Consider the following 25,803-nt stretch of genomic DNA (forward strand, 5'->3'; position numbering starts at 1 on the left):
AGCATGCAACAGGGTTAAACTGCAGTGGTGTCGATATTGGAATTAATCAAAAGCTATAGTGGCTGTTGTTTTGTAGATATTTTTGCTCAATAATAACACACAGTCCTGGGTGGAAAAGTAGTAATGAAATCTCAAAAATCTCAGCAACTGCAAAAAATAAATGAATACATAATGCCAATCTTTTCAGAACCATCCAACTATAATATTTCAAAATCTCAACGGATCAGTAGGAAACTTATACCAATACTAGAAGTAAGGATTAAAAAGTAGGTAAATGGTAGAGTAATGATCGTATTGAGAATAATATGCGTGTTAAATCTCTTTAAGTTAATTCTGAGCTTTTATTATTCAAAGACTTACAGAATAAATCAAGAACAAACATGTTAAACATAGAGCAAATAGCAAATGTTCTTTTTACAAATGAAAAGTTGCTCAATCCCATTCACTCTAGTACTAATAGGTACTGTAGGGGTGTGGTTGCTACAAGCTATCTAGGCCTGATGTGACTAAGTGGCTGGAAAATGAGATGCAAATACTATGCAGTTACTCTTTAACTTATCTCCATGTATGCTATGGTTTTGCATTTATGATTATCCTGTCATCTGGCAACAATACCCAATGTTGGACAAAATGTACACACGCCCCTGCCTTAAGTTATTAATTATTCAAGGTGTTACGTTCCCTCCAAATCTAGGGATACGAAGGGGAGTAACAAAACACAGAATTGACCAGGAATGAGAAAAAAGAGAGGAAACTGATCTCTGAAGCCACGAGCAGGTCATTTAATGGACAAAAAGAACACAGGCTCACCAGCCGATTAGCTCAGTAAACTAATGTACCAAAGTATACAGGAACACAACTCCTAATAATTGATAAAACACAGGCCTTAAACAGAGACAGAGACAGAGACAGAGACAGAGACAGAGACATGCTGCACACATGCAGCCAGAGGACAAGGAGAGAGACCACTGCAGCCTTCCTCAGGTCCATTAAGGAGGCCCTGATTGGGGATTGGGACCTGGGGGGAGAGGCTGCACCTGGAGACAATCAGGGAGGGAGACAAAAAGCACACACACAAGCACCAACTGCGGCACGTAACACAAGGTATGAGGATGAAGCAAAACAAAAATTCCAACAACAAAATAATGAAGTGGGATTTATTATACTTATAACGACTTCTTGGTGTTGTCTTTAAGCAGATATGGCCTCCGCTCCAGCATCACCCACCCCCTCACTGGAGAAGCAATTAGAATGCTCCATCTGCCTAAATATATTTGAGGATCCTGTCACTACAGCTTGTGGCCACTCTTTTTGTAAGAAATGTTTCCAACGTAACTTTAGCCTCAGTGTTCAAGCGTGCCCACTATGCAAGCAGCATCTGATGAGAACCCCAGAGTCGAACATCGTCCTGAGAAGCATTGTCGAGCAGGTGAAAAAAATCCCGAAGAAAGACGTTGAGAAGTACACCGGGGCGCCCGGCGAAGTGGCCTGTGACATTTGCACAGAACGAAAGCTCAAGGCTACGAAGTCCTGCCTTCTGTGCCTTGCGTCGTATTGTCCAACCCACCTTGAGAATCATTCTTCAACTGAAAGGTTGAAGGGCCACAAGTTGGTGCAACCTGTCGAGAACCTGGATGAGAGGGCCTGTCTGAAGCATGGACGGCCCTTGGAGCTGTACAGCAGAAAGAGGGGGAAGTGCATTTGTGTACGCTGTTTGGAAGAAGATCAGGGGGAGGTTGTGTCTACTGAACACGAATGGGACAAGAAGAAGGTGAATTCAAAGTCTTGACAGTGCTGTATTTCAGCTTGAATCCATGTTGTGCAAATCAATATGCAAACACACTTTAAGAAGGTACACAAAGGCAGGGTTTGCTGAGGTATTGACTTGCTTTTTTGTTTTTACTACAGGTCCAACTTGAAAACACAAAGACAGACTTGCAAGAGAAGATTAAGAAGAGAAAAGCACAGGTATGAGATTAATACATCTCTAAAGAGCTGCAAGGTAAGCTGCAAGAGCAACATGTTCTCACTCCCAACCCGTCACATGTTGACGGACTGTCAGGGCCCCTTCCCGTCAATCTATTACGTACAGGGTACCCCTTGGAAGTCAGTTTTCAACGGGCAGGGCGTCCCATTGACTTGCATAGAGCTCCCTGAACGTTGGTAATAGACGAGTTGGGATCGCGGCGAAATGCTCTCCGCAGATCCATTCTCACAGCGTTTATCAACCTTTTTCTTACTCAATATCAAGCCACACTTATTGTTTTTACTTCTTTATTTTAATTGAATAATGTAGGACTTTTGTTGCTGTCAGTTAAGGGGAGAGTATGGGCTCAGAATACTGAAATCTGTATTGCTTCATCGTTTTTTCCTTCTAATTTTGTATTTTCTAAACCACAAACTGTTATTTACTCAACAATAACACATCATTTTCCTTGTGTTTATTTATTTGTTTGATTAATAAACACAAGTTGGAGTCTGTCAGGACCGAGGGTCGGAGCAGCTCATAGTAGTTGCTTTAGAGAATTTTACACCTGGAAGTAAGTATTCTCTCCGCTTCGCAAACCCTGTGATAGTCCTCAAGCTCTGTGATTGGATGTCTGAGTGTGCGCCGAGGGTTACACCGAGCGTCGAACAGCACTTTGAAATGGGATGGAACCACGGCAGACTGTCCAAAACTGGATTTGAAAGGGTCCACCCCGTCCCCAGAACTACACACGTTGGCTCTATGGCACGTCTCTACTGGGAATTGTAGTTTTAAAATACTTTTTCGTATTTCCCATAATAAGAAGTGGCCAGTATTAAACTGTGTACATCCCTGGAGGTTTAGGGGATAGGAAACACTCAAATTTAAAACATATAATTAAGAAATGGGTGAAAATTGCTTGTGCCCATAATGGGCAGCATTAATATATACCCACATACCAGCTAAGGTCAGAAGAGCTTTATTTAACAGCTGGTCTTATGTCTGTGACCCCTCCTGTTGTTAATTGATAAGCCTGAAACATGCACTTGTCAAGGTTCAGAGGCACATTTTGCAAATATGGCAGTAGCCATCGATCATCTTAAGATAAGATATACTTTATTGATCCCAAGTTGGAAACATTTGCGTTACATCAGCATGTGTAACAGTTGTAAATATGCAGTGGTGTTTATTTGTAAATCATTTAGTATAATCAAACAAATTCTGTGTTTTATATTGAATAATTCTGTGTTCTTTATTTATTGAATGTTCAATACCTGACAAGGTCGGAGATGAAAAACTTGGGTCGCAGGTTCCTCAACCTCCACCATTAAACTGTCGTATTCTGCACATTTCTTATACTATCTACATACATCTTATAAGAGTGTAATACATATGTATAATATCTAACCCTGTCTCCCAATTACGTTCCCACAGAACTAAACTACATTCTCAATTACATTAAGCTAAAAACGTATTTTCTCCCACGTTACGTTTCTTATGAACGTATCTTAAATACGTTTATTTTCTACATATCTTTGCCATTTATTGTCTTGCTTATAATAATGATAATAGTCATTTATAAATATCATTTTAGAGCACACATTTGAAATCAGTAAGCGAGGCTGTAATCTCGCCAGCTGTTACTCTCATGAGCGAGGCAGAAAATAATAGTTTTAACATGCCAAAAAGCTGCGGTGTCGTTTATTGCACCTCATTAAAACAAATCCAGAGGTACATGTTTCTGTACTTCCTCTAAGAAGAAAGGACAGTAACAGAAGATCTCTGTGACGCCAGATGTGGTGTTGTTAATGCGATATGATATCCGGAAAAACAAATTCAGTTTAGGATGGCCGAAGACACTACACTACCCATAATCCCCAGCTATCGTTTGGGACTACAGTCCCGTTGACAAACCCCGTGATTAATCTTCAAACTCTGGGATTGGATGTTGGAGTGGCAGTGTGCCAAGGTTACGCCGAGCGAGAAATGGAACGAAATCACGGCAGACTATTCAAAACTGGACGCCCCCCGAGAACTACACATGCTGGCTATTGTGTTTCGCAACATGTTCTCTTTGGCACGTCTCTGCTGGGAATTGTAGTTTTAAAAGAATTTTTCATTTTTCCCAAAATTAGAACTTGACAGTATTAAACTGTGTACAGCCCTGGATGTTTAGGCGATAGGAAACACATTGGTGTGTACACATTTAAAACATGTAATTACTAAATGGGTGAAAATCGCTTGTATCCATAATGGGCAGCATTAATATATACCCACATGATAGCTCATTGTTACTGTGTAATTCTACTCCACTACAATTCAGAAGTTAACCTGGTATTTTTACTCCACTACATTTATTTGAGTTACTTTGCAGATTCTGATTAATGATGTGAAATATAAACAACCCTTAAAGCATTCTTTAGTTACACCTGAGTAAAATTCAGGTAAAGGTGATTGTCAAGTGCCAACAATCAGGAGAGATATTTGATAGTTGGTGCTTGAGAAGACTAAACATTTATCTGCAGATCTCTATAAAGTATATTAATTACTCATTATTCTCTCCTAATAGATAATTAAAGACTGTATATAATTGCTATTTTGCACATCCCTTTCAAGATTTCAAGATTTTTGAAGGTGTATTGATCATTTACACAACTACGGTGTAGTTATGCAATGAATGAAAAACTTGGGTCACAGGTTCCTCAACAGTGCATTACAAGACATCTATCAATATGTGTGTGTACCTCCACCATTAAACTGTCAAATTATGCACATTTCTTATTCTATCTACATACATAAGATTATAATTCATGTGTATAATATCAGTTAAAATAAGTGCTTCAACATAGTTAACATTGCAGGAAAGCAATATATTAGACGTAAAGTACTTTGTCAGGCTTAATATTTATCTGTAGATACCCCCAAAGCTTTTTTCTTATTTGAAAGGAGACATTAACCTAAAGTGTTCTTTAATGTGTTAATAAAGGTTAATTTGTTTGTCTGTTTTGCACATCCTCATATGAATATCTTTATACATCCAGCACTAAACTGTTTTATTGTAGAGATCACTTACAGTATCTTCTTGATTTTGTATATTCTATATTTCTATCATTGACCTTCTACTTTCCCCCTATGAAAATATGTACTCTTAATATTTTTTTCATCAAATAACATTATTTAACAAAAATAACATTATTCAACAAAAATAATTCAATAACGTGCTTTAACCACTACAGTAGGTACACACAGCATACTAATAATAACTTTGTATTATTAGTGTAGGACACTTATGTATGGATAACATCTGAAGATGTGTAGTTTTATTCATGTTTTTACATAATTTTACAGGATATTGCTATACTACAGGGGTGCCCAATACGTCGATCGTGAGGGTAGTGCGGGTAGATCGCATGGCATTGAAAAAAAACTAAGAAAAAAAAAAAACTTTTAAATTTTTTTAAAGTTAGCCTATCATTCATCCTTACTATGGCATTTGCCACTTGATTGACGTACAGCTAAGCCAGTCTGAGTTGTATTGTGCCATACGGGTTCATGCAGTTATGAGGGGGCCTCACCTCCTCATCTGAAGCACAAATGCGGCGCACTATTATACGCTTATGCGGCACAATTAGTGTAAGCGTGCCACAGTTTATCCGCTGTTTAGTCCACTAGCATAGCACCGCCTCTGACAACACAGATTGGGCAGGGGCGACCCTGTAGGTAGATCATTTGGGCGTGGTCATTTTAAAAGTAGCTCCCAAGCTGAAAAAGTGTGGGCACCCCTGCTATACTATTTCTCATGTTTTACACAATAATATCTGATTTGTAAAACATCCCAGACAGAAAGGCATATCCGTCATATAATGGTAAGCTATTGAAATTGTGATTCCATAGATGTGTCTCCCATCACCCAAATCCCCTAACTATTCTCTCAACTCAGTATTTACATTCTTATATTCAAAGAAAATCAGTAATATCTTTAAAAACTACAAGTCCTTTTCTATCAGCTGTGCACCGTTATGTTGTAAATACCAATTAGATCAAATATAAAAGTCAGCCAAATTACTATTGATACTGCAAGGACACGTATTTTGTGAAAATAAATGCAAGATGTTGTTTAATTGTTGATATATTTATGATCCACGTCACATATTTAGTTTTGGCGGCAGTTCTTCAAGTTTGTCCAAAGGTCTTCTCATCAGGGCTCTATAAATAAAGAATACGGCAGATGTGTAATATTTAATGCAGCCAAACCGTGTATTACAATGCCGTTATGTGATGACTTCCAAAGAGAAAAGCAAGAACACTCGGAATAAATAAATAGAATGGTTTTGAATAAGAGAGTAAAATCTACGTCACTTTACAGCCCCCCCCACTTTTGGGGAAACCAACGCTGTCATTTGAAACGGCAATCAAGCCTGAAGCCACAGAGATCTTCTGTTACTGTCAGTGCTTGAATTGGAATAAAAAAGGTGCCAGTACTCTAAATCAGCAACAAGTATTTGGCTCAAAGTCATAGTATATCCTATAATGCTGGTGGGTTTGTCTCTTTACTGTATATTTTAGAAAAGCTCACTGCACTTAAACAAAATGACTCAGGGTGCATCTGAGATTAGAGGGGGTGCAGTGGTAAAGTGCTATTTTTATAAGTGGGAATTTGAGAGCAAAATTAAGAGATATATGGATACCTCTCAACATCCATAAGGAAACAACTGTAAACAGATTTACTTTTTCTTTATGGATATAAAAGAAAGTAAAGCTTGACTCCTACTGGCTGGTTAAATGACTCCTCGTCCCTGAGGCCACTACCAGTTTTTTGTGCCATTTTGCTGGATTTATTTGTCAATAGCGTTGCTGCACAAAGTGATAGCCCTTTAGTTTAAATCTACTACCCAAAAAGAAACACATGGAGATGGGTTACTATTTAAAAAAAATTGCAAATCTATTTGGGAACAGTGGGGCCGGGCCTCAAATCCTATAGGGGGGTCCGGGGGCATGCTCCCCCGGTAAGATTTTTTTTTAAGTGTTGGACTTAAATGCATCAATCTGGCGCATTTTGAGGGGGAAATAAAGAGACTACACCCATATGAAACAAAAATGTATACATTTAAATAATCATAAAATCATAAGTACATGGCCATAACCAATAACATACAATATCCAATATGAAAAAACATTGAAACTTGTTTATTTATTTGTTTTTGGTTCATTTATAGTTGTGAGTGTGTCTGGGCTCCTGAATCGGCCTCTCCTGTCTCCCTCCTCTCCCCCCTGCTCCTCTTTGAGGCAACAGCAAAGACTAGTTTTAGCTCTCAACAAGTTTATCTTACCTTTTTTCACCTAATTAACATTTTGTTTGTATTATTCATGTATATTTTACTAATCACTACCCCCTCAAATGGAAATATGTGTTTACATAAATGGTGACCGAACCGTTTGAGACCCACTGAGATAACTTAAACTAAGTTAACTATCTAAAGACTCAGAGAGTAATTTACCTCACCAGAGCTGTAGTTTTCAGCCTCTCAGTCTGACAGCAAAGGACTCTCCCTCCACCTTGTTGTTGAAAAAGCTCCCTATATCCGTTAGCGCAGCTAGCTAGCACCAGATGCTAACAACAATACACGTAACCGGTGCGCGCGCTTTCTCGCTTGCTCGCGCCACACATACACCAACACACACCCTCCCGAGCTTGAATGACACGCAGAGACCAATCCAGGGCATTAGTATGATCTGTATGAAAGTGGCAATGTCGGCAGGCCACGTCATGTAGACAGCCAGTCACCCTCTGTGAGGCAGAGTCAGACCCACATTTGCGCTGCGTTGCGTTTACAATATATACGTATATTGCCGGCGGCTGAGTACCGGCATTTTACTGAGTACCGGCACCTTGCCGGTACTCAGTAAGAAGTGCCGGTACCACATGGGTAAAAATCAGAAGTGCCGGTACTGCGTACCGGTGAGTACCGGCCCAATTCAAGCACTGGTTACTGTCCTTTCTTCTTAGAGGAAGTACAGAAACACGTAACTCTGGATTTGTTTTAATGTTTGAGGTGCAATAAACGACACGGCAGCTTTTTGGCATGTTAAAACTATTATTTTCTGCCTCGCTCATGAGAGTAACAGCTGGCGAAATTACAGCCTCGCCTACTGATTTCAAATGTGTGCTCTAAAATGACATTTTTAAATGACTATTATCATTATTATAAGCAAGACAATAAATGGCAAAGATACATAGAAAATAAACGTATTTAAGATACATTAACGTAACGTGGGAGAAAATACGTTTTTAGCTAAACGTAATTGAGTATGCAGTTTAGTTCTGTGGGAACGTAATTTTTAGGAGACAGGATTGATAATATCAGTTAAAATAAGTGCTTAAACATGCAGTAGTTAACATTGCAGGAAAGCAATATATTAGTACTTTGTCAGGCTTAATATTTATACCCCCAAAGCTTTTTTCTTATTCAAAATAAGACTTTAACCTAAAGTATTCTTTAATGTTTAAATAAAGCCTTATTAGTTTGTCTGTCTGTGTCTCCTATTAATATCTAAAAATAATACATTTCAACAACGTGCTTTAACCACCAGGTGTCCCTTTCTATCAGCTGTGCGCCGTTATGGTGTAAATATACCAATATACCTATTGGATCAAATATAAAAGTCAGCCGAATTAGTATTGATACTGCGAGGAGACTTAAATTGTTAAGAGAAATTGAAGATTTAGTTTAATTGCTGATATATTTATGATCCACGTCACATCTTCAGTTTCGGCGGCAGTTGTTCCTTTTTGTCCAGAAGTCTTCTCATCAGGGCTCTATAAATAGCGAACTACGGCAGATATGTAATATTTAATGCAGCCGAACCGTGTATTACACTACCTTTATGTGATGACCTCCAAAGAGAAAAGCAAGCAAACTCGGAATAAAGTATTTTATTTTTAAAAACTGTTTTCGGATTTCACATCAACAGAAAGTCCGGTTAACTAAAATGTCCGTGCGGAACAATACCCCAACCCATAGATTCGTGGGTGAATAATGTCAATCACCACACTACACACATCCCTTCATATTTACATTTTAATTTACATTAAAGTATTTCGTGAGGCCTTCTAAAATGTTTTTAAATATAATTAGGGTTGTAGTTGAAGAGTTTGTAAATTATTGCGTTGCCTGGCAACCACAACCACACGCATGGATTAACATCGATTTAATACATTAATGTAGCCTTTGTTTCTGCCAAAAGAGGTGTCAACCAGCTGGGGCAACAAGAAAATCGGCGAAATCGAGTGCCACTATTAATCTTTTTATAATTGTTATATTAATATTGACGATAACAACCGACCGTCGGGGAGCATTCTCATTGCGTGTATTATCAACGCTATGGGAGGTCTATGAAGGTCTATGGGACGCCCTGCACGTTGTCGGGCCGAACCACGCCCCTTAGCTGTGATATAATGAGCATATACCACGGCCTGTCGTGAGCTATTGCTTAAATATATCTTTATTTACAGCTTACCCATCTAGGCTATTGTTACAGCTCTAAAACACCCAACCTGTCCCAGAATTGCTCTCTTCAGATTTAGTTAAACTGTGACCAGTGTTGAAGCAATCAAAATAACCCTATCCCTGAATCATTTCAGGACAAAATGTACAAGGAGTGGTGGGATATTGAGGGTGTGTTCAGAGCTGTGATTGCCATTGTGAAGGGAGCACAAGCTGCGGCTCTTAAGCCACTAAAGGACAGAAGGGAGGTCGTGGAAAAAGATGCAAAATACATCAGAGAGAAGTTGGAAAAAGAGATTAGAAAACTTGAGAAAACGGTCTCTGAGCTGGACGATATATCTGCGCTTGAGGATCACCTCCTTTTCCTTCAGGTGAGAGGAATGGACCTTGTTTGTGTAATACAGTGGGGTCATGTGTGTTTACATATCTTATGAAGAGCAACAACTACAGTCAAGCTACTGTGGCTTGTATGATTTGATCTTATTCTCTGTATGTTTGTTGGTAAATCCCAACACTATTTCTCTTTCTTTGTCTCAGAGTTACCCATCTCTTCAAGACTTGGACTTCAAAGACTTGAGGAAGGTAGAGCTTGACACATCAGTGTCTTTTGGCACCATGAGAAAGACCACAACAGCCATGTTGGAACAAGTTCAACAGCAACTGGACAAGCTGACCTCCATTGGTAAAAGTTAAAAGTCATGACGGTGAATGTTAAGATCTAAAATGATGACAAAATTGATTCAAAACGATTTCTTTACTTCACAGAACTTAAGAGAGTTCCAAAGTTTACAGGTAAGGGATTTGATCAGCTTCTTCCTGACAATACCTTTACAATAATACACTTTTGTGATCAGATCTTTTAATGAACTCCAATTTGTTGTTAACAGTGGATGTAAAGCTGGATCCAGCCACCGCGCACCGACGCCTTGTTCTTTCTGATGATGGGAAGGAAGTGAAAGATGATGGGGACGAACAGGAAGTAGATGATGCTCCGGAGAGGTTTGATATTTTTGGCAGCGTCCTTGGGTTCAACAGGTTGACCTCTGGGAAGTCTTTCTGGGAGGTCGAGGTCACCAACAAGTCGGGGTGGGACCTCGGTGTGGCAAGGGGCGATGCAAACCGCAAGGGAGGACTCCTGCTGAACCCAGAAAACGGCTACTGGGTCACGGTACATTACGAGGACGATAAGTAGGCAGCCCTGACAGCGCCGCCAGTTCGTCTTTCGCTGGAAGAGAAACCTAAGAAAGTTGGGGTGTTCGTTGACTACGAGGAAGGTCTCGTGTCCTTCTACGATATCAAGGCCCAATCTCACATCCACTCATTTACTGAGTGTTCTTTTGGTGATGAGCTCTTCCCATATTTCAGTCCTCATGTAAAACACGACGAGAAAAACTCTGGTCCTTTGATCATTTCTGCTGTGAAACATGAAACGTGAAGAAAGTGCAAGACTAGCAGTTAACATTTTGTCTTTTTCTGGGAGTTTGGTCAATCCTTCCCCATCGAAGCTTGATGAATTTGCAATAATTAATCAATAGCGGAGTTGTGAAGAATCTGTAGGATTAGAATTTATAAAATGGTTTGTGAAATTGTAGGTGGAACTGTAAATGATGAGTCGGCCACACGGTGTACTGAAAACAAGCCTTTGGGAATAATAATGAAAGATTAGGGGATGCTAGTTCAGCTACATTTCCCATTAGCATTAGGGTAGCGTAGTAGGTGGTGGTGTCATTGAAAAGACCAGAACATACTGAGTGTCTTTATTATATTCATGTTTTTCATACTTTATCATATTATACAACCTTCAACAAAGCTGTAGCTTAATACCAGTAGCTTGGCTTTATGAGCTACTGAATGGGGACATTTTCATATACAGCCATTATACAGGCTAAATGCATTCAAAGGTTTAACACTGTTGTATGACCAAATTGGTATAAATGATAGTGTAAGATTTATTTAACTTAATTACAAACAATTATATTTTTTTTCTGTATTTACTTTCTTTATTTGGGTGGAGAGGGGGTTATTTTACTGGGCAGGAAATATCAAGTGTGTGTCTTCATACAATGTACCCTGAATATTTACAACTTATACTGTAATAACATATTTTTTAATTATTAAATAAATAAAAAATAAACTATTGATAACAAATCAAGTTTCTCTTTTCCTTTTGTGTGAGATTTCCTGTTTCACAAAAAAGGAACTCTTTTTGTGAAACAGGAAATCTCATGATTCATTTTTCAAATTAACCTTTTATTTGTTGTACTTTAAAGATGGGGTATGTCATTTTGGAGAAACCGGCTCGAGTGGGCTAGAATTAGAAAATACACAACCGGAAAAAATCTGCCACTTCCTTACACAGCCCCTCCTCCAACACACACGAAGGCGCACATGACCAATGAGGGCACGAGATAAGTTTGTGCACAGATGGAAGGCTGACAGGCAGGTAGGCCATCCAGTTACTTTAGCCGGGCCGGCTCAGATGATTGGTCGTGCTTTTTACAGCACCACGGCTTCCACAGGTGACATTTTTTTATGTATTTATTGTCAAAGCATTTAATATATTCATTGCTGTCGGGATGTTAAGAGCATTCCATGGAATATAACAAAGTGTTTCTGAAATAAATTACATACCCCATCTTTATGTGACATTTTCAATGCAAGTACTGTACTTAAGTAAAACATGTAGTTACTTTTACATAACTTGATTATTTTCATTTTATGCTACTTGACACTTGGAATCCACTTAGTGGGCCAGTTTTTACTTTTTAATCCACTACATTTGTTTTACATATTTAGTTACTATTACCATTGCAGATTGAGGTTATTAATACAACACAACACACATTGTAATATCTTATTATAGGTTTAGCTACCTAGTAGTGTCAAAAGTAATTCATATACACCTTTATCAATTGCAACACTGAAGTGATGAACACATTAATGCATCAATCAATTTAATAAAAGGATTTACAAATATCTTGTGCTTTATAATGGAAATGTTGCATAACCAGTCCCTTTACTTTTGGAACTTAAACTAGTTTTCAGTGCTAATAGTTATTTACTTAAGAATCATTTTGAATGGAGGACTTTAATTTTTACTTATGTCAATAATCTAAGTACTTCTTCCACGTCTGGGTACTAATGAACGTTATACATGTTTAAATATCTTCAGAAAAACATCAGATATTAATTGTGTGTTAGCTCTTTGCGACGGCAAAAGGCACTTATTTGTTGAGATGCACAAGAAATGAAAAAGAGATTAGTTTCTTCTTCTTTTTTTTAAGGTGTTGTTCAACAGGATATCGTGTGCAGGTGGGGTGATGTTAGGGAATGGGTATTTTTTTGTTGTTAGAAACGAAACTGGAACAGTTCAGAATTAACAAATAGGAGGAGAGACCGAGAGACAGATCACTCAGAGGATCGCGAGGAGAGAGAGACAAGGTAAGATGCAGCTTGACAGCTAATCTGAAGAAAAGTACTCATAATGCAGATATCCTTTCAGAATAATATATATGATATGTTTTGATTATAATTATTGATGCATTAAAGTGTTGTGAAAGCTGGTAAAGGTGCAGCTAGTTTTAATGACTTTGTATACTGCAGTGTTGTGAATTTACTCCAGGTGTAACTAAAGTCTGATTTAAGTGTATATTATATTTCACATCATTAATCCAAATCTGTAAAGAAGCTAAAGGTATTCAAATGTTTAGTGAATTTAAAGTACACCATTTACCTCTAAATTGTAGAGGAATAGAAGTACAATTTAAAAACTCGAGTGCAACCTCAAAATCTTACTTAAGTAGCCTACAGTGCTTAAGTAAATTCTTCGTTACTTCCACCACTGATCTTTTCGCCTAGGGCGCCATATCTGGGGGGGCGCTGCGCTTGCAGCTCTGGGAGGGAAATACCCTTTGTGATTGTTGCGGCTCTGCCCGCTCATCCTAATTTTCGGCCTTGATGTAACAATATTCATAATTAAGTAAATCTAACACCCTTTTCACCCCGGTTACACTTTTCATTTGCCCTAGACCAGGGCTCGGCAACCTTCTTGATATGAAGTGCCATTTAAAAAAAAAGAAATTGATCAGCGTGCCAACGATCGAGAATTATCAACGGGGGGGGGGGGCGGTTGAGGAGCTTGACGCTCGTGAACTATCAGCAGGAGGGCGGGGGAGCCTCGCTGAGGGGAAGCAGTGTGTGGACCTGTCAGCGCAACTTACATGATGCCGAATTTAACACATTTAAATAATTGGTTTAAACGGCATAATAATAAGGACGATCGTCCGTTCTGTGATTTTCCAGAGCACACATGTTATGATATTAGGGTAATGCAGAGTGAGATGAGATCGCTGTCCCTTTAAGAGAGAGAGAGAGAGAGAGAGAGAGAGAGAGGGGTGTGGCTTGTGCATGTGTGTTTGTGGATGGTAGAGCGACAGTGAGGGAACGTGTGTGTGTTTCTGGAAGTGAAACGAGGAAGCAGAAAAACAGAGGTCTGATGTATTTTGTGAAACAGAAGAACAGCTGAATAAATGCAACGGCCTCCCAAGAAGAGCTCGCCTCTCTCCGGTCATTTAAGCTAAAGTGGGTTATTGAACCTGAAGCGTGTTGCTTCTGCCCTCCTCGACTACGGTCTGGGAGCCGACAGGAAAGTGCAACACACAGATGGCCAGTCCGCCCCTTTGTAGCATATTATTTCGATGAGAGATGAGCAGATCGCCACTGGGCTTTCAACTAAATACACAGCCACGCAAAAACTGTGGCATTTGTACAGCTCCTTATGGGTACTGCAATTAGTGAAGTGCTTTCCTCCGTGGTGAAACGATCAGCACTGCACCACAGAGGAAAGCGGCAGAAAGTCACATGGAGTTAAAGAGAGCGGTGCTGCGTTGCGTGCATGGCTCCCTTCTGCAGGTAACGGGGAGACGCGCTCTGGCGGCGGTCTTGTTAAGGATCCGAAAATACAATTTAAATATTTTGCACACTTGCACAAAATAAAATAAGTTACATTTATTTTGTATTGGCTATGGTAGGTTTTTTATGTTCACATACTTATTTGGTTATTAAAATGTAAACCGATCTTTTTCATATGGGTGTTTAGAGTTGTACCCCCTGGATCGAATCAATAGTAATTGTGTGCTCAAAGTGCACCAGTTTGAAGCATTTTACTTTAAATGTTCAAACATTTCTTTCCTGGGGGGCATAGGCATACCTCTGGACCCCCCTAGAAGATGCGACGTCCACACACCAATTAAAACATGTTTATACAATACTGAATACATTTGAAGCCTTGTTTATGTATATTAGATGTCAATATGTTTTTTGTAGGGTATTGGTCTTTTGTAGAGATTTTTCATTTACTAATTATATATTCTGTTGTGTATTCCTTGGATACTTTTATCTTTTCTACTGTACAATTTTCTGGCGGGGGGGTCGCCAGCTAAAATCTTGCCTAGGGCAGCAAATTGGTTAGAACCGGCCCTGCTCGCTCACAGACACGCTGCATTTCTCTCTCTATATCTCTCTCTCTCAATTCAATAGCTTGATTAGCATGACCATAGTTACATAATCAGGGGTTAAATTGTCTAAGCCACACATAAGACGATGCTCTGATGTCATCATCACCCTCGCACATTCTCATATGTTTGTCATAAACGATATTGTTAAAACTTTTCTCGTTCTTATTAATATAGACTATATTTAGGCTCAATATTTGTTGACTTTACTTTAAAATAGCAGAGCTCTGTGACCGGATATAGTTTTTTTTCGGCTTAGTGAACGTGTGCCAATTTAACCCCTGCATACAGTATTGCCAAAGCTCTGTATAGTTGCAACATCTATACACAAATACATACACAAACAAACTGCTAAGAATTTGAACAGCAACAACATGTTTTTATTTGTTTTTTACAAGGAATACAGATTCATTTTTAATTCATATATTACATTGCAGACTGTCTCTCTCTCTCTCTCTCTCTCTCTCTCTCTCTCTCTCTCTCTCTCTCTGTCTCTTTTTCTCTCTCTCTCTCTCTCTCTCTCTTTCTCTCTCTCTCTCTCTCTCTCTCTCTCTCTCTCTCTCTCTCTCTCTCCATACTAATAGATAATTATCCCTTATATGCTGTATCTACGCTATTTTAGATTACTTATACATGTTTTTTACAATAATCAGTCAATATAACACGAAGTACTGTAGAGTACCACTAGAGGGCAACTAATCACCGTCTAATCTCAGTCCTACACATCTTTAATCACATCAATAATGACTTTTGGGGACTCATCTGGTGACAATTAAGATATTAAAATTGGGTTTTAATTTCTTCTTGAAATGTCCCATAACAATTAAGTTTTGGCATAAAACAAAAGTACAAATCTTTATTTACTTTCAATCTAAGGAAAAAAGTGATTTGCCTAAAATGCAAATAAGTGTTAATAAATACAAAGCAGAGGCCTCCTGTGAACTCTGAACATCTTGGGTGGCATGTGTTGCTTCTATGTGGAGCACGTCCTTTCCTAATGTCTGTGTATGACCTCTACAGATGTCCAGCGTGCAGGTTTGCCACTGTGGATGGTCCAAAGTCACCACCTACCGGGGTCTGAGGATTCACCAGGGGAAGATGGGATGCAGACCGATGGCAATGATTATCCCTGAGAGGGAACAAATCAGATTACCAAATGACTACAGGATCGTCCCTTGGAATAGGCAGTTTAGGCGAATGCTAAGGGCGCTTCAATCAATGAGAGGCGCCAAAATTGAAAAAATTAATTTAGAAATTAAAAAGAATATTTATATTATGATATATTATATATTATTATATATTATTAATATGTACAATTTCCCGATTTTGGATCAACAAAGTACATCTTATTATTTCATACTAACAGAACTATGCATATTGCGTACAGCGTCCATATATTATTGCGCACCCCCCCAAAACCAAGTGAACTGCCCCAGCCCCAGTAAAAACCAGAGGTTTATGTGAAATAGTTCTTTTTTTAAATAATGGTTTTAGTGTGCAATTATAGTTTCAATTTTGTATTTGTGTTAATTTAAAATAAATCAAACTCCCCAAAAACGTATACAGCTTTTATCAACATTGGAATTTACTGTGTAAGCGGCCGCAGGGGGGAGAGCTTTAGAGAGCTCTCTCTGAAAGACTGAGCGGCTCTGATAGCCTCAGCACAGTGAGGTAAAGGCACACCTTATATGATGATTATAGTTATAAAAAATAAGAGAATAAATGAAAAACAGGTATAAAATACTATATGACAGTAAAAAAAAGTAGTTATTAATAAACAAGAATACAGTTTAAAAGGGGAGTGATTTGTAAAATATCCATAAATAAATAGTAAATCTGCTTCCAGTTCTGTTTCATATGGGTGTAGAGAGATGTATCCATAGATCTCTTCATGTTGTTTTCAAAGTGCACCAGATCGATGCTTTCAACTTTAATATTAAAAAAATAAATCTTCGCGGGGGAGCATGCCCCCGGACCCCCCAAGAGGAGGTTAGGTCCACCACCTACTTAAATCATGTTCAAATGGATAGGATAATAAATACATTTGCACACATCTTGTGTCCATATGTTTCTGTTTTGGTGGTCATGCCACAACCGTGCATGTGCATGCATACGCGAGTCATAGTGAGTGGTCCTGATTACATCTTCCAACAGTAGATAGCTCAATTACTCCAGTCCAGAAGGAGGTAAATCCTAGCAAATGTATAAATTATGAGTTCCTATACATTATAAAAACAAATAAACTTTGACTTTTAGTAAAAATAATGACAAACACGATGTCTTGGTTCAAACCACAATTAAGAATGACACTATTGTGGACCGTGAGAATAATTATCATATCACCTTAGCTTTACATTGTTCCCGAAGATGTTGAGAAGCAATTGTCACTTCTATAAATGTGGAGTAAGTTCATTGTTTGTGTGTGACCTCTAAAGATAACCAGCACATCAGACAAGAGCGTGCAGATATGCGGACTCTGCGGATGGCCCACAGTCACCTCCTCCCAGGGTCTGAAGAATCACCTGGGGATCGAGGGATGCGCATCAAAGGGAATGCGTATCCTTGAGAGTGAACTATTCGGATTCAAAGGTGACAAGTATACAAATGCTGACAGTGGACCATCAATCAAAATAGACAAAACTTTGACTCCCCCCTACCACAGCGAAACTCATCAAAACACCAACAACGTTTGTACTGTAGAGTGCTCGATTTCTTCACCGGTGCATAGCAGGTACAACAGGTCTCATGTCTTTTAAATGTACCTTCTTTAATAGATCCATTTCAGCCTGACATGTTACTATATTGGGGTCTAGCTTGCACTATGTGCCTTACTCCTTTAGGTGGGGCAGTTCTACTGGGAACTTCCAACAACCACAGCTCAGGAAACAGCTTTCCAATTAAAGGAGAGAGAGAGAGAGAGGGAGAAGAAGATGGAGATGGAGAAAGAGAGGGAGGCTCAAAAACCACAAAAGGTACTTAACTTTAAATTATACAATGTTTAATTAGATAAACCTAGCAGTATGTATGACATGTTTGCCTATTGTTAGGTCTGTTGGTTCACCACTATGGTCTGGTCTTAGATATTTCAACTACTCTCAAATGAAGCTCCATGAAATGTGGTACTGATATCCACGGTGCCCACAGGAAGAATCCTACGGCCTTTGGTAGAACTTTGACTTTTGATGTAATGCTATCCATATCTGGTATATAAGAAGTGAAAGTAGTCAGTGTTTGAGCCGTGTATTCATATGACAGCTGCTCAGTAGCTCAATTGTTTCAAACTCATAGGCTTCCAACCTTTGTTGTCCCCCCCTACTGGCCATTTGAAAGAATACCTGTTTAAATAATGTAGCATAGTCATCACTTTTAGTGCCATGATATCAAGGATTACTCGTCCAGTTTTAAAACATCTACAAGATACATTGGCTAAATTGCTATTCAAGACATTTCTGGTCACTAGATGTTATATTCTTGGGCCATGGGTGTTTCCCAGTTCCCATCTTCTAGTGCCACCAGCAGGTGCATATTTGTTGTTTTAAGGCATTGTCCCCCGAGCTTCGGATGGGTTTAAATTAGGGATGTCCCGATCACCTTTTTTTGCTCCCGATCCGATTCCGATCATTTTATTCTGACAATTTGCCGATACCGATTTTTCCCGATCCGATCTTTATGCAATGCATTAAGAGGAAAAAAAGCATTCAAGTTGTCCCTTAAGGTTATTTTTTTTATTTAAATTGGATATTCTATCCAACATGGATATAGCTTCTTTCTTTCACAGCAGCATTGGATCAGTTCAGTTGTGCAGCATTGGATCAAAACAAAATAAAGCTTATCAGTACTCGTTAGCCTACTGCTACAATTAGACACTGCGCCCTGCCCACTCTGTTGCCAGATTTGAGAGAAATAGGTCTATGAAAACAAGCCCCAAAGAAGCAACACATACATGATGTTGTGTAATTTGAAACCAAAACTAAGGCCTCAGGATGTCTTTAAAACTTGAACATGGTCATTTTTGTTTTGTAACATTGAATACAAAAAAAAAAAAAAAGTATTTATAAAAAAAAAAAAAAAAAAAAATCCCGATCCCCGATTTATTTCCTCCTGATTCCGATCTTTTGAAAATCACGTGATCGGCTCCGATCCCCGATCACGTGATCGGATCGGGACATCTCTAGTTTAAATGGAAGTTATGCTCCCCTCAGCTTGTATTGACCATATATGACATTCTAATAAAAGTACTTTGTCTTTACTCAAGATGAGGCAAGACATGATAAGGGCTGATTTACAGCAGAAAATTCAGACAAGAGAACAGAAGATTTCTGAAGTCACATCATCTATAAAAGCCTGCAAGGTGAGCCGGAGCAGATTATTTACATTTTCTCCTTTAAATAAGGTTTTTTTCAACATCCTCATCATCCGTTACTCTTTTCAGGGCGGCTTGGATGCCGAATGTCTGGAGATCAACAGCGTTTTCTCAGAGGTGATGAGAGTTGTGGAGGACTCTCGGCAGGAGGCCCTTCAACCTCTGGAGGAGAGGTGGGTGGCTCAGTAAATATCGCAGTGATTTATGACATTAACTGCACCAATGTTAATGTCATCAATGAACAAATAAATGAAACTGCTTATTGTTACTGTATGTTATTTTTAGGAGAAAGAGAGTGAGTAGAGAAGGAACAGTTCAGGTCAAGAAGCTGCAGAAGGAAATTGACAAAATCAGGAAGACCATTGATGAGTTGGAAGAAAATTCCGACTTGCAGGTAAGACATCCACACTTTTGGCATTTTTCCATCATTAAACATGTCACACTTCTAGGGTTATGTCACGTTTGTAATTTTGTATGTTTAGGTTATGTCACGTTTCTATGTCTAGGTTTGGGTTTTTTGTTGTTCTCCCTGTCATGTTTTCCTCCTGTTTATTGTCTGGTCCTTTTCCCTGTGTTTTTCCTCCTGTTGTTAGTTTCCCTGGTGTGTCTAATTGTCTGATTATGTTCACCTGTGGCCCCTGTGTTTTCTCCTCCCTCCTCACCTGTGTCTTGTTGTGTGATTAGTCTTGTGTGTATTTAAGTTCTGGGTTTTCTGTCTGTCTTTGTCGGTTCGTCTTGTTTAATGACTTGGTCTGCAGTGAGTGTTCTGTTCAGTTTTTGTAAATAGTTTAGCCTTGAAATAAAGGAGTTATTTTTTGCCACTTTAATCTGCATTTGGGGTCCTGCTTCCTACACATACCGTGACAAAACAAGTAATTTGGCCTCTATAATGCTAGATGTCAGAATGCACGAACAATATCCAGATCCAGGGGACACTAAAAGGTTTATACTGAGAATGTGACATTTATCCCACAGGATCTTCCTAAAACAGGCCTGGATGAATCTCGAGATTGGAAACATTTAACTGTTGACACTTCATTCTCCTTTGGGCCACTGAGAGCTACAATATCGAGCATGATGGAACAAATTCACCAGGAACTGGAAAAACTCTCTTCTGTTGGTATGTTCTTGATGTTAAACATGACAACTCAAGCACCACTGCTTTCTTTGTGTTTCGTAAAATAATAAAACAAGACTTCTCGGGAATCAATCTGAATGAAGATGTTTTTCTTACTCTACATGCGTTCAATTTAAAGCAAAAACCTATCCATTGCCAATTGCATATCACATAACACTATTTCTCTTTCCACAGAATCCAAGAAGAGTTGCACGCCCACACTACGCAATCACAACAAACACGTGAATCTGACCAATCTCCTTCCACTCCCCCGGTCCACACAACCCCTCCCAATGCAACGTCACCTCAGAGCAGCCCTGCTTAACACACGCTCCATCCACAAATGGGAAAAAATCCCCATTCTGAATGAATTCATTAAATACAGTAACCTGGACTTTCTGTATCTGACCGAAACGTGGCAAAAACCCCAGGCCAATTTTTTTTTAAATCAAATCACCCCAGCAGGATTCACATACATTGACAAACCTCGCCCACATAGGCGGGGTGGTGGTATAGCTGCTATTATCAGAAAGGAAATAAAAACTACCAAAATCCCCATCCCTGATGTCTCTTCATTTGAACACCTGATCTTTAAACTCTCTGGTCCCACTCCCCTGGTCACAGCCATCATCTACCTTCCCCCGAAGCCAAACCCCTCCTTTCTCTCCGACCTCTCTGACATTCTCACTCAGCTTTCTGCCATATCCCCATCTGTTCTCCTCTTAGGTGATTTTAACATTCATGTTGACGACCCGACCTGCAAAGATGCCTCTGAATTTAAGGAAACCCTTCACTGCTGCAACTTCTCTCAACACGTCAACTTCCCAACACACAGCCGTGGTCACATCCTGGACTTGTTCTGCTCCACTGGTCTCACCATCCATCATCTGTCCAGCCTCAATCTCCACATCTCTGATCACCTGGCCATCATCATGGACATTGACATCCCCATCCCCGCCCAAAATTAAAAACGTACAATAACCTACAGAAACCTCAAATCCATCTCACCTTCAGCAATCACTGCCTCCATTACCTGCAAGATGTCTGTCTCCCCCCCCCCCCCCCCACTTTCTGAAAACCCATCTGAACTTGTGGACTATTATAACAGCACCCTCTCCTTCTGTCTCAATGAACTGGCCCCCACAAAAACAGAAAAATGTCTCTTTCATACACTCCTAATTACTACTCACAACTCGTTCACTCTGGCTCCAGCAACCCCAAGCGTCTCTTCTCCACCATCAGCAAACTTCTCAAACCCTGTGACAATGCCACCTCGTCCTTCACCACCGAACAGTGCAACTGCTTCCTTTCATTTTTCCAAACCAAAATCAGCAACATTTACAGCAATCTGACACCCTCATCAGCACCCCCCACCTCCTCTCCTGGCTACCCCCCCTTCACCTCACAGCCCCTGTCCCACTTCTCCCCTGTGACCCCCATGCAACTGTCCAACTTCATGACTGGAAATAACTCCACCTGCACACTTGACCCAATGCCGTCCAAATTTGTTAAAGAGAGCCTCTCTGCCATTTCCCAACTCATCGTCACCATTATTAACTCCTCCCTCAGATCTGGATCAGTTTCCCCCCCTCTCAAACTGGCTGCTGTCACATCCATTCTCAAAAGACCTGGACTCACACCTGACATCATGTCTAACTTCCGGCCCATCTCAAATCTCCCCTTTCTGTCAAAAATACTTGAACATGTCATTGCCTCACAACTTAAATCCCTCCTCAGCTCCAATGACCTCTTTGAGCCATTTCAATCCGGTTTCCGATCAAAATCATCACTCGACATCACAGACACTGCACTCTCCTGGCTGAAATCCTACCTCATCAACAACCTCCTCCACTGCTCCTCTGTCCCAAGGCGTCCCCCGGGGTTCGGTGCTTGGCCCCCTTCTCTTCATCCTCTACATGCTCCCCCTTGGCAAAATCATTAGTCGCCACAACCTTCAATTTCACTGCAACGCCGATGACATCCAACTTTATATCTCAACAAAAACCATCCCCCCCACAACACACTCGACTCAACTCTCACCAAATGTCTCTCAGAAATAAAAGCATGGATGCAAACAAACTATCTCCAACTGAACAGTGCCAAACATCATCATCATCGGCCCCCCATCCCATATCAAAGCCATCCAGAATTTTGACTTCACCATTGACAGCCACACTCTATCTCCCCCCCCTCACATCCGCAACCTCAGTCATCTTCGACAGTCAGCTCAAATGCAATCACCACATCAATCACATTACCAGGGGCCTCATTTATAACGCCGTGCGTAGGATTCACGTGGGAAGGTTGCTTACGTAGTACAAAGCAAAAAAATAGGAACAGACATTTTCCGATTCACACAACATTGCGTACCGGCGAGGGAAGTGCGTATGGCACTTCCTACGCCGGTTTCCCTTTATAAATCACAACCGACTCGAAATGCGGTGCAGCTTTTGCGGGCTTCATGGTTTGCCGTTAATAAATTATCCCTTAATGTGGCCAAAACAAATGACATGTTATTCAATACAAAGTCTGAGAGTAGAAATGACTGTATTATACGGATTTGCAATACTGAGATAGAGAAAGTTGGTGCATGTACATTTTTAGGACTCATTGTTGATGAAAAACTCAACTGGAAGCACCATATAAACTATGTACAAACTAAACTGTCAAAATCAATAGGTATTTTGTATCATACTAAGAACATTCTCGAGGAAAAAATACTCAGAACTCTTTATAACAGTCTATTTCTCTCTTACTTACTGACTTACTTATTACTGCTCCGAAATATGGGGAAACACGTACTCAACAAATCTACAAAAAATAATAACATCTAAAAAAAAAGTATTACGAATCGTCTGTGGTGTTGGTAAATATGAACACACAACTCCCATATTTAAAAAACTTAATCTATTCAAATGTGTTGATATAGTTAAGCTTAAAACAGTAATGATTATGCACAACATTTTCCATAATAAAATGCCTACTAACATTCAAAAGCGGTTCCAAACCACAGTCAGTAAATACCCAACCAGGCATCCTAACTGGTTGTGTAGCAAGCCCTGTAGAACAACCATCAAATCACACAGCTGATCCATAATCGGAGTTAGAACATGGAATGGACTTCACCCAGACCTTTCAAGTATCAATAGTCATCAACATTTCAAAACTAAAGTAAACACAATTATATTTTAAGATTACTCCAGCTAACAGGTATTGGATATTCCCAGTATTACTTATATATGCATTTACTTTTTTCTTGCCCTAACTTTTATTTTATTTTTTAATTTTTTTGCAGTTTTCATTAGTTTTCTTTATTTCTTTGTATTCCTCAATTTCTATACGTTTTTGACTAAATAATGCCATTATTATATTGATGCTAATGATGATGCACGGGAGGGCTACTCCCATAAGCTATGCTTCAGCCCTCCCGCTTCTACTAATTTTGTTCATTTGTGTGTATGAATTATACGTTTTTGTTTTTCTATGATTTTAGTAGAATAAATAAAAAAAAATAATAATAAAAAAAAATTAATAATTTCCTAAGCCTTGAATAATCAGTAACAGTTTGTTCACTTCGGTCAATTCAAACAGGTTGTAGGCTATCCCCTTTCGGTATGAGTCAGCATTGTGGTCGTCTCCTGCTAACTGTCATAAATGGACTCTCTTCTAGTTTTCAGGTACATTTTTGAAGTTACAGCTAACATTAGCAGGAGCAGAATAGCATCCAAAAAAAACTATTTTTAACTTCAAGCTACTTTAATCTGTGTTTCCATCGGTCATTATAACAAACACTGTTTATTGTTTAGAGTAGGTCACTGTGGAGTCTATTGTTATATAACATTAAAAGATGGATTCTTATTACTACATTATTATATGCTTATTGTGCTCATGAGATGTTGCTATGACTATGGAATAAATAGACACAATCACCAATCCCAGGTTCTGATGGGTTGGATACGAAACAAAGGGAAAAGTCATAGAAGAAAGTTTTTTATAATAATACATAAATGTACGGGCAGAGGCCTGAATAATAAAAATGTATGACCGCACGAGGTTCAATGCTTCTTTCCGGAAATAGAGTTACAGATTACAGCTCTGCAGCCTGTGATTTCTTTGACCTTTGGCCAAGTGAAAATATATATTTTGCTCTCTTTTAATAAATAGTTAAACCTAGAAGTTGTTTAAAACTGCTATTGACATATGCAGAAAATGACCTTATATCTAGTTTTCATATATATATACATTTATTTATTTTTTCCCTAGTTTTTCTTTATACTCCTTAATTTCTATATGTTTTTGACGCAACAATGCCAATGTTATGAGGGCTACTTCCCATAAGCTCCATGCTTCAGCCCTCCCGCTTCTACTAATTTTGTTTATCTTTGTGTGTATGAATTATACTTTTTTCTTTTTTGGCTGAATTAGTAGAATAAATAAATAAATAAATAAAAAATAAAAAAAGAAGTTGTTTGGCTTTCCTGGAATAAAAGAACAGGACAATAGAGAATAGCTAATTCACATGAAAAATGTGCACCAACAGAGCTTGGATGAATGTGTAATCATTATCATAACTGATTTCACAACAGCACAATGCATGACAAAAGCAGTTTTCTTTCATTATTACATCATTCTATAAACATGTTTTACTTCCTTCAGGAGAATAGTGTGTAGTTGCATTATTACTAAGATTCTCTTGTTTTTTCGTTGCCATTTTTTGGAGTTGCAGCTACATTTTGATGAGTAAACATTTGCTTTATCAGGCGTACCTGAGTTTATGAGTGTTCAGGAAATGACAGTCCAACAGGACAGCCCTCCTTTTACATTACATTTATCTGACGCTTTTATCCAAAGCGACTTACAATAAGTGCACTCGACCAAGAAGATACAAACTAGAAGAAAACAGAAACATATAAGTACATCAGGTTTCATAGAGCCAAAACATTTCAAGTGCAACTCAACTGGCTTTAGATAAGCCAGTCCTTTATTAGTATAAACGTGCTTTGTTAGTAATTGTATTGTTCCTTCCCAGCACTGATAGGTGTTCCTATAAATAAACAAAATGTAACAAAATCTACCTATTCTCATCAGCTTAATATTTAACATGTTTATCATGTGTTGCTAATACCCCCACCCTCACGCTAGCTGTTTCCCAGGGTTTACAGTCCTTGTGCTAAGCTAGGATAACTGGCTAACGGTCATAGACATAATTAACAGACATGTGTGACAATGGTATGAATCTCCTTAACTAACGATCCACCAGAAAGCTAATACGCATATTTCCGAAGGTGTCAACAGATTAATTTAAATGTATTCCCTGTTTAAATGTTAAGCCCTTTTCT

At 39.0% G+C, this 25,803-nt stretch overlaps 2 protein-coding genes across 3 annotated transcripts; both read left to right on the plus strand.

The window, feature by feature from the left end:
• The first annotated feature begins 750 nt into the window (after nucleotides 1-750).
• Nucleotides 751-11,590, plus strand: LOC307031851 (E3 ubiquitin/ISG15 ligase TRIM25-like). Its single transcript, XM_079669322.1, has 6 exons — nucleotides 751-1,771; nucleotides 1,909-1,968; nucleotides 9,609-9,842; nucleotides 10,009-10,153; nucleotides 10,237-10,263; nucleotides 10,359-11,590. The coding sequence occupies exons 1-6, from the start codon at nucleotides 1,202-1,204 to the stop codon at nucleotides 10,661-10,663; spliced, it is 1,341 nt and encodes a 446-aa protein (XP_079525448.1). The 5' UTR covers nucleotides 751-1,201; the 3' UTR covers nucleotides 10,664-11,590.
• Nucleotides 11,591-16,500: 4,910 nt separating this feature from the next.
• Nucleotides 16,501-23,818, plus strand: LOC307031852 (uncharacterized protein). 2 transcript variants are annotated; one of them, XM_079669323.1, is made up of 7 exons: nucleotides 16,501-17,715; nucleotides 17,825-17,956; nucleotides 19,240-19,335; nucleotides 19,417-19,520; nucleotides 19,633-19,741; nucleotides 20,323-20,467; nucleotides 20,660-23,818. In XM_079669323.1, the coding sequence occupies exons 2-7, from the start codon at nucleotides 17,915-17,917 to the stop codon at nucleotides 21,430-21,432; spliced, it is 1,269 nt and encodes a 422-aa protein (XP_079525449.1). In that variant the 5' UTR covers nucleotides 16,501-17,715; nucleotides 17,825-17,914; the 3' UTR covers nucleotides 21,433-23,818. The 2 variants fall into 2 exon arrangements, with proteins under 2 accessions (XP_079525449.1, XP_079525450.1); XM_079669324.1 differs by lacking the exon at nucleotides 16,501-17,715 and having other exon boundaries at nucleotides 17,728-17,956.
• Nucleotides 23,819-25,803: the final 1,985 nt, after the last annotated feature.

Source organism: Notothenia rossii (assembly GCF_949606895.1).
Source record: "Notothenia rossii genome assembly, chromosome: 3".
Classification (NCBI taxonomy): Eukaryota; Metazoa; Chordata; class Actinopteri; order Perciformes; family Nototheniidae; genus Notothenia; species Notothenia rossii.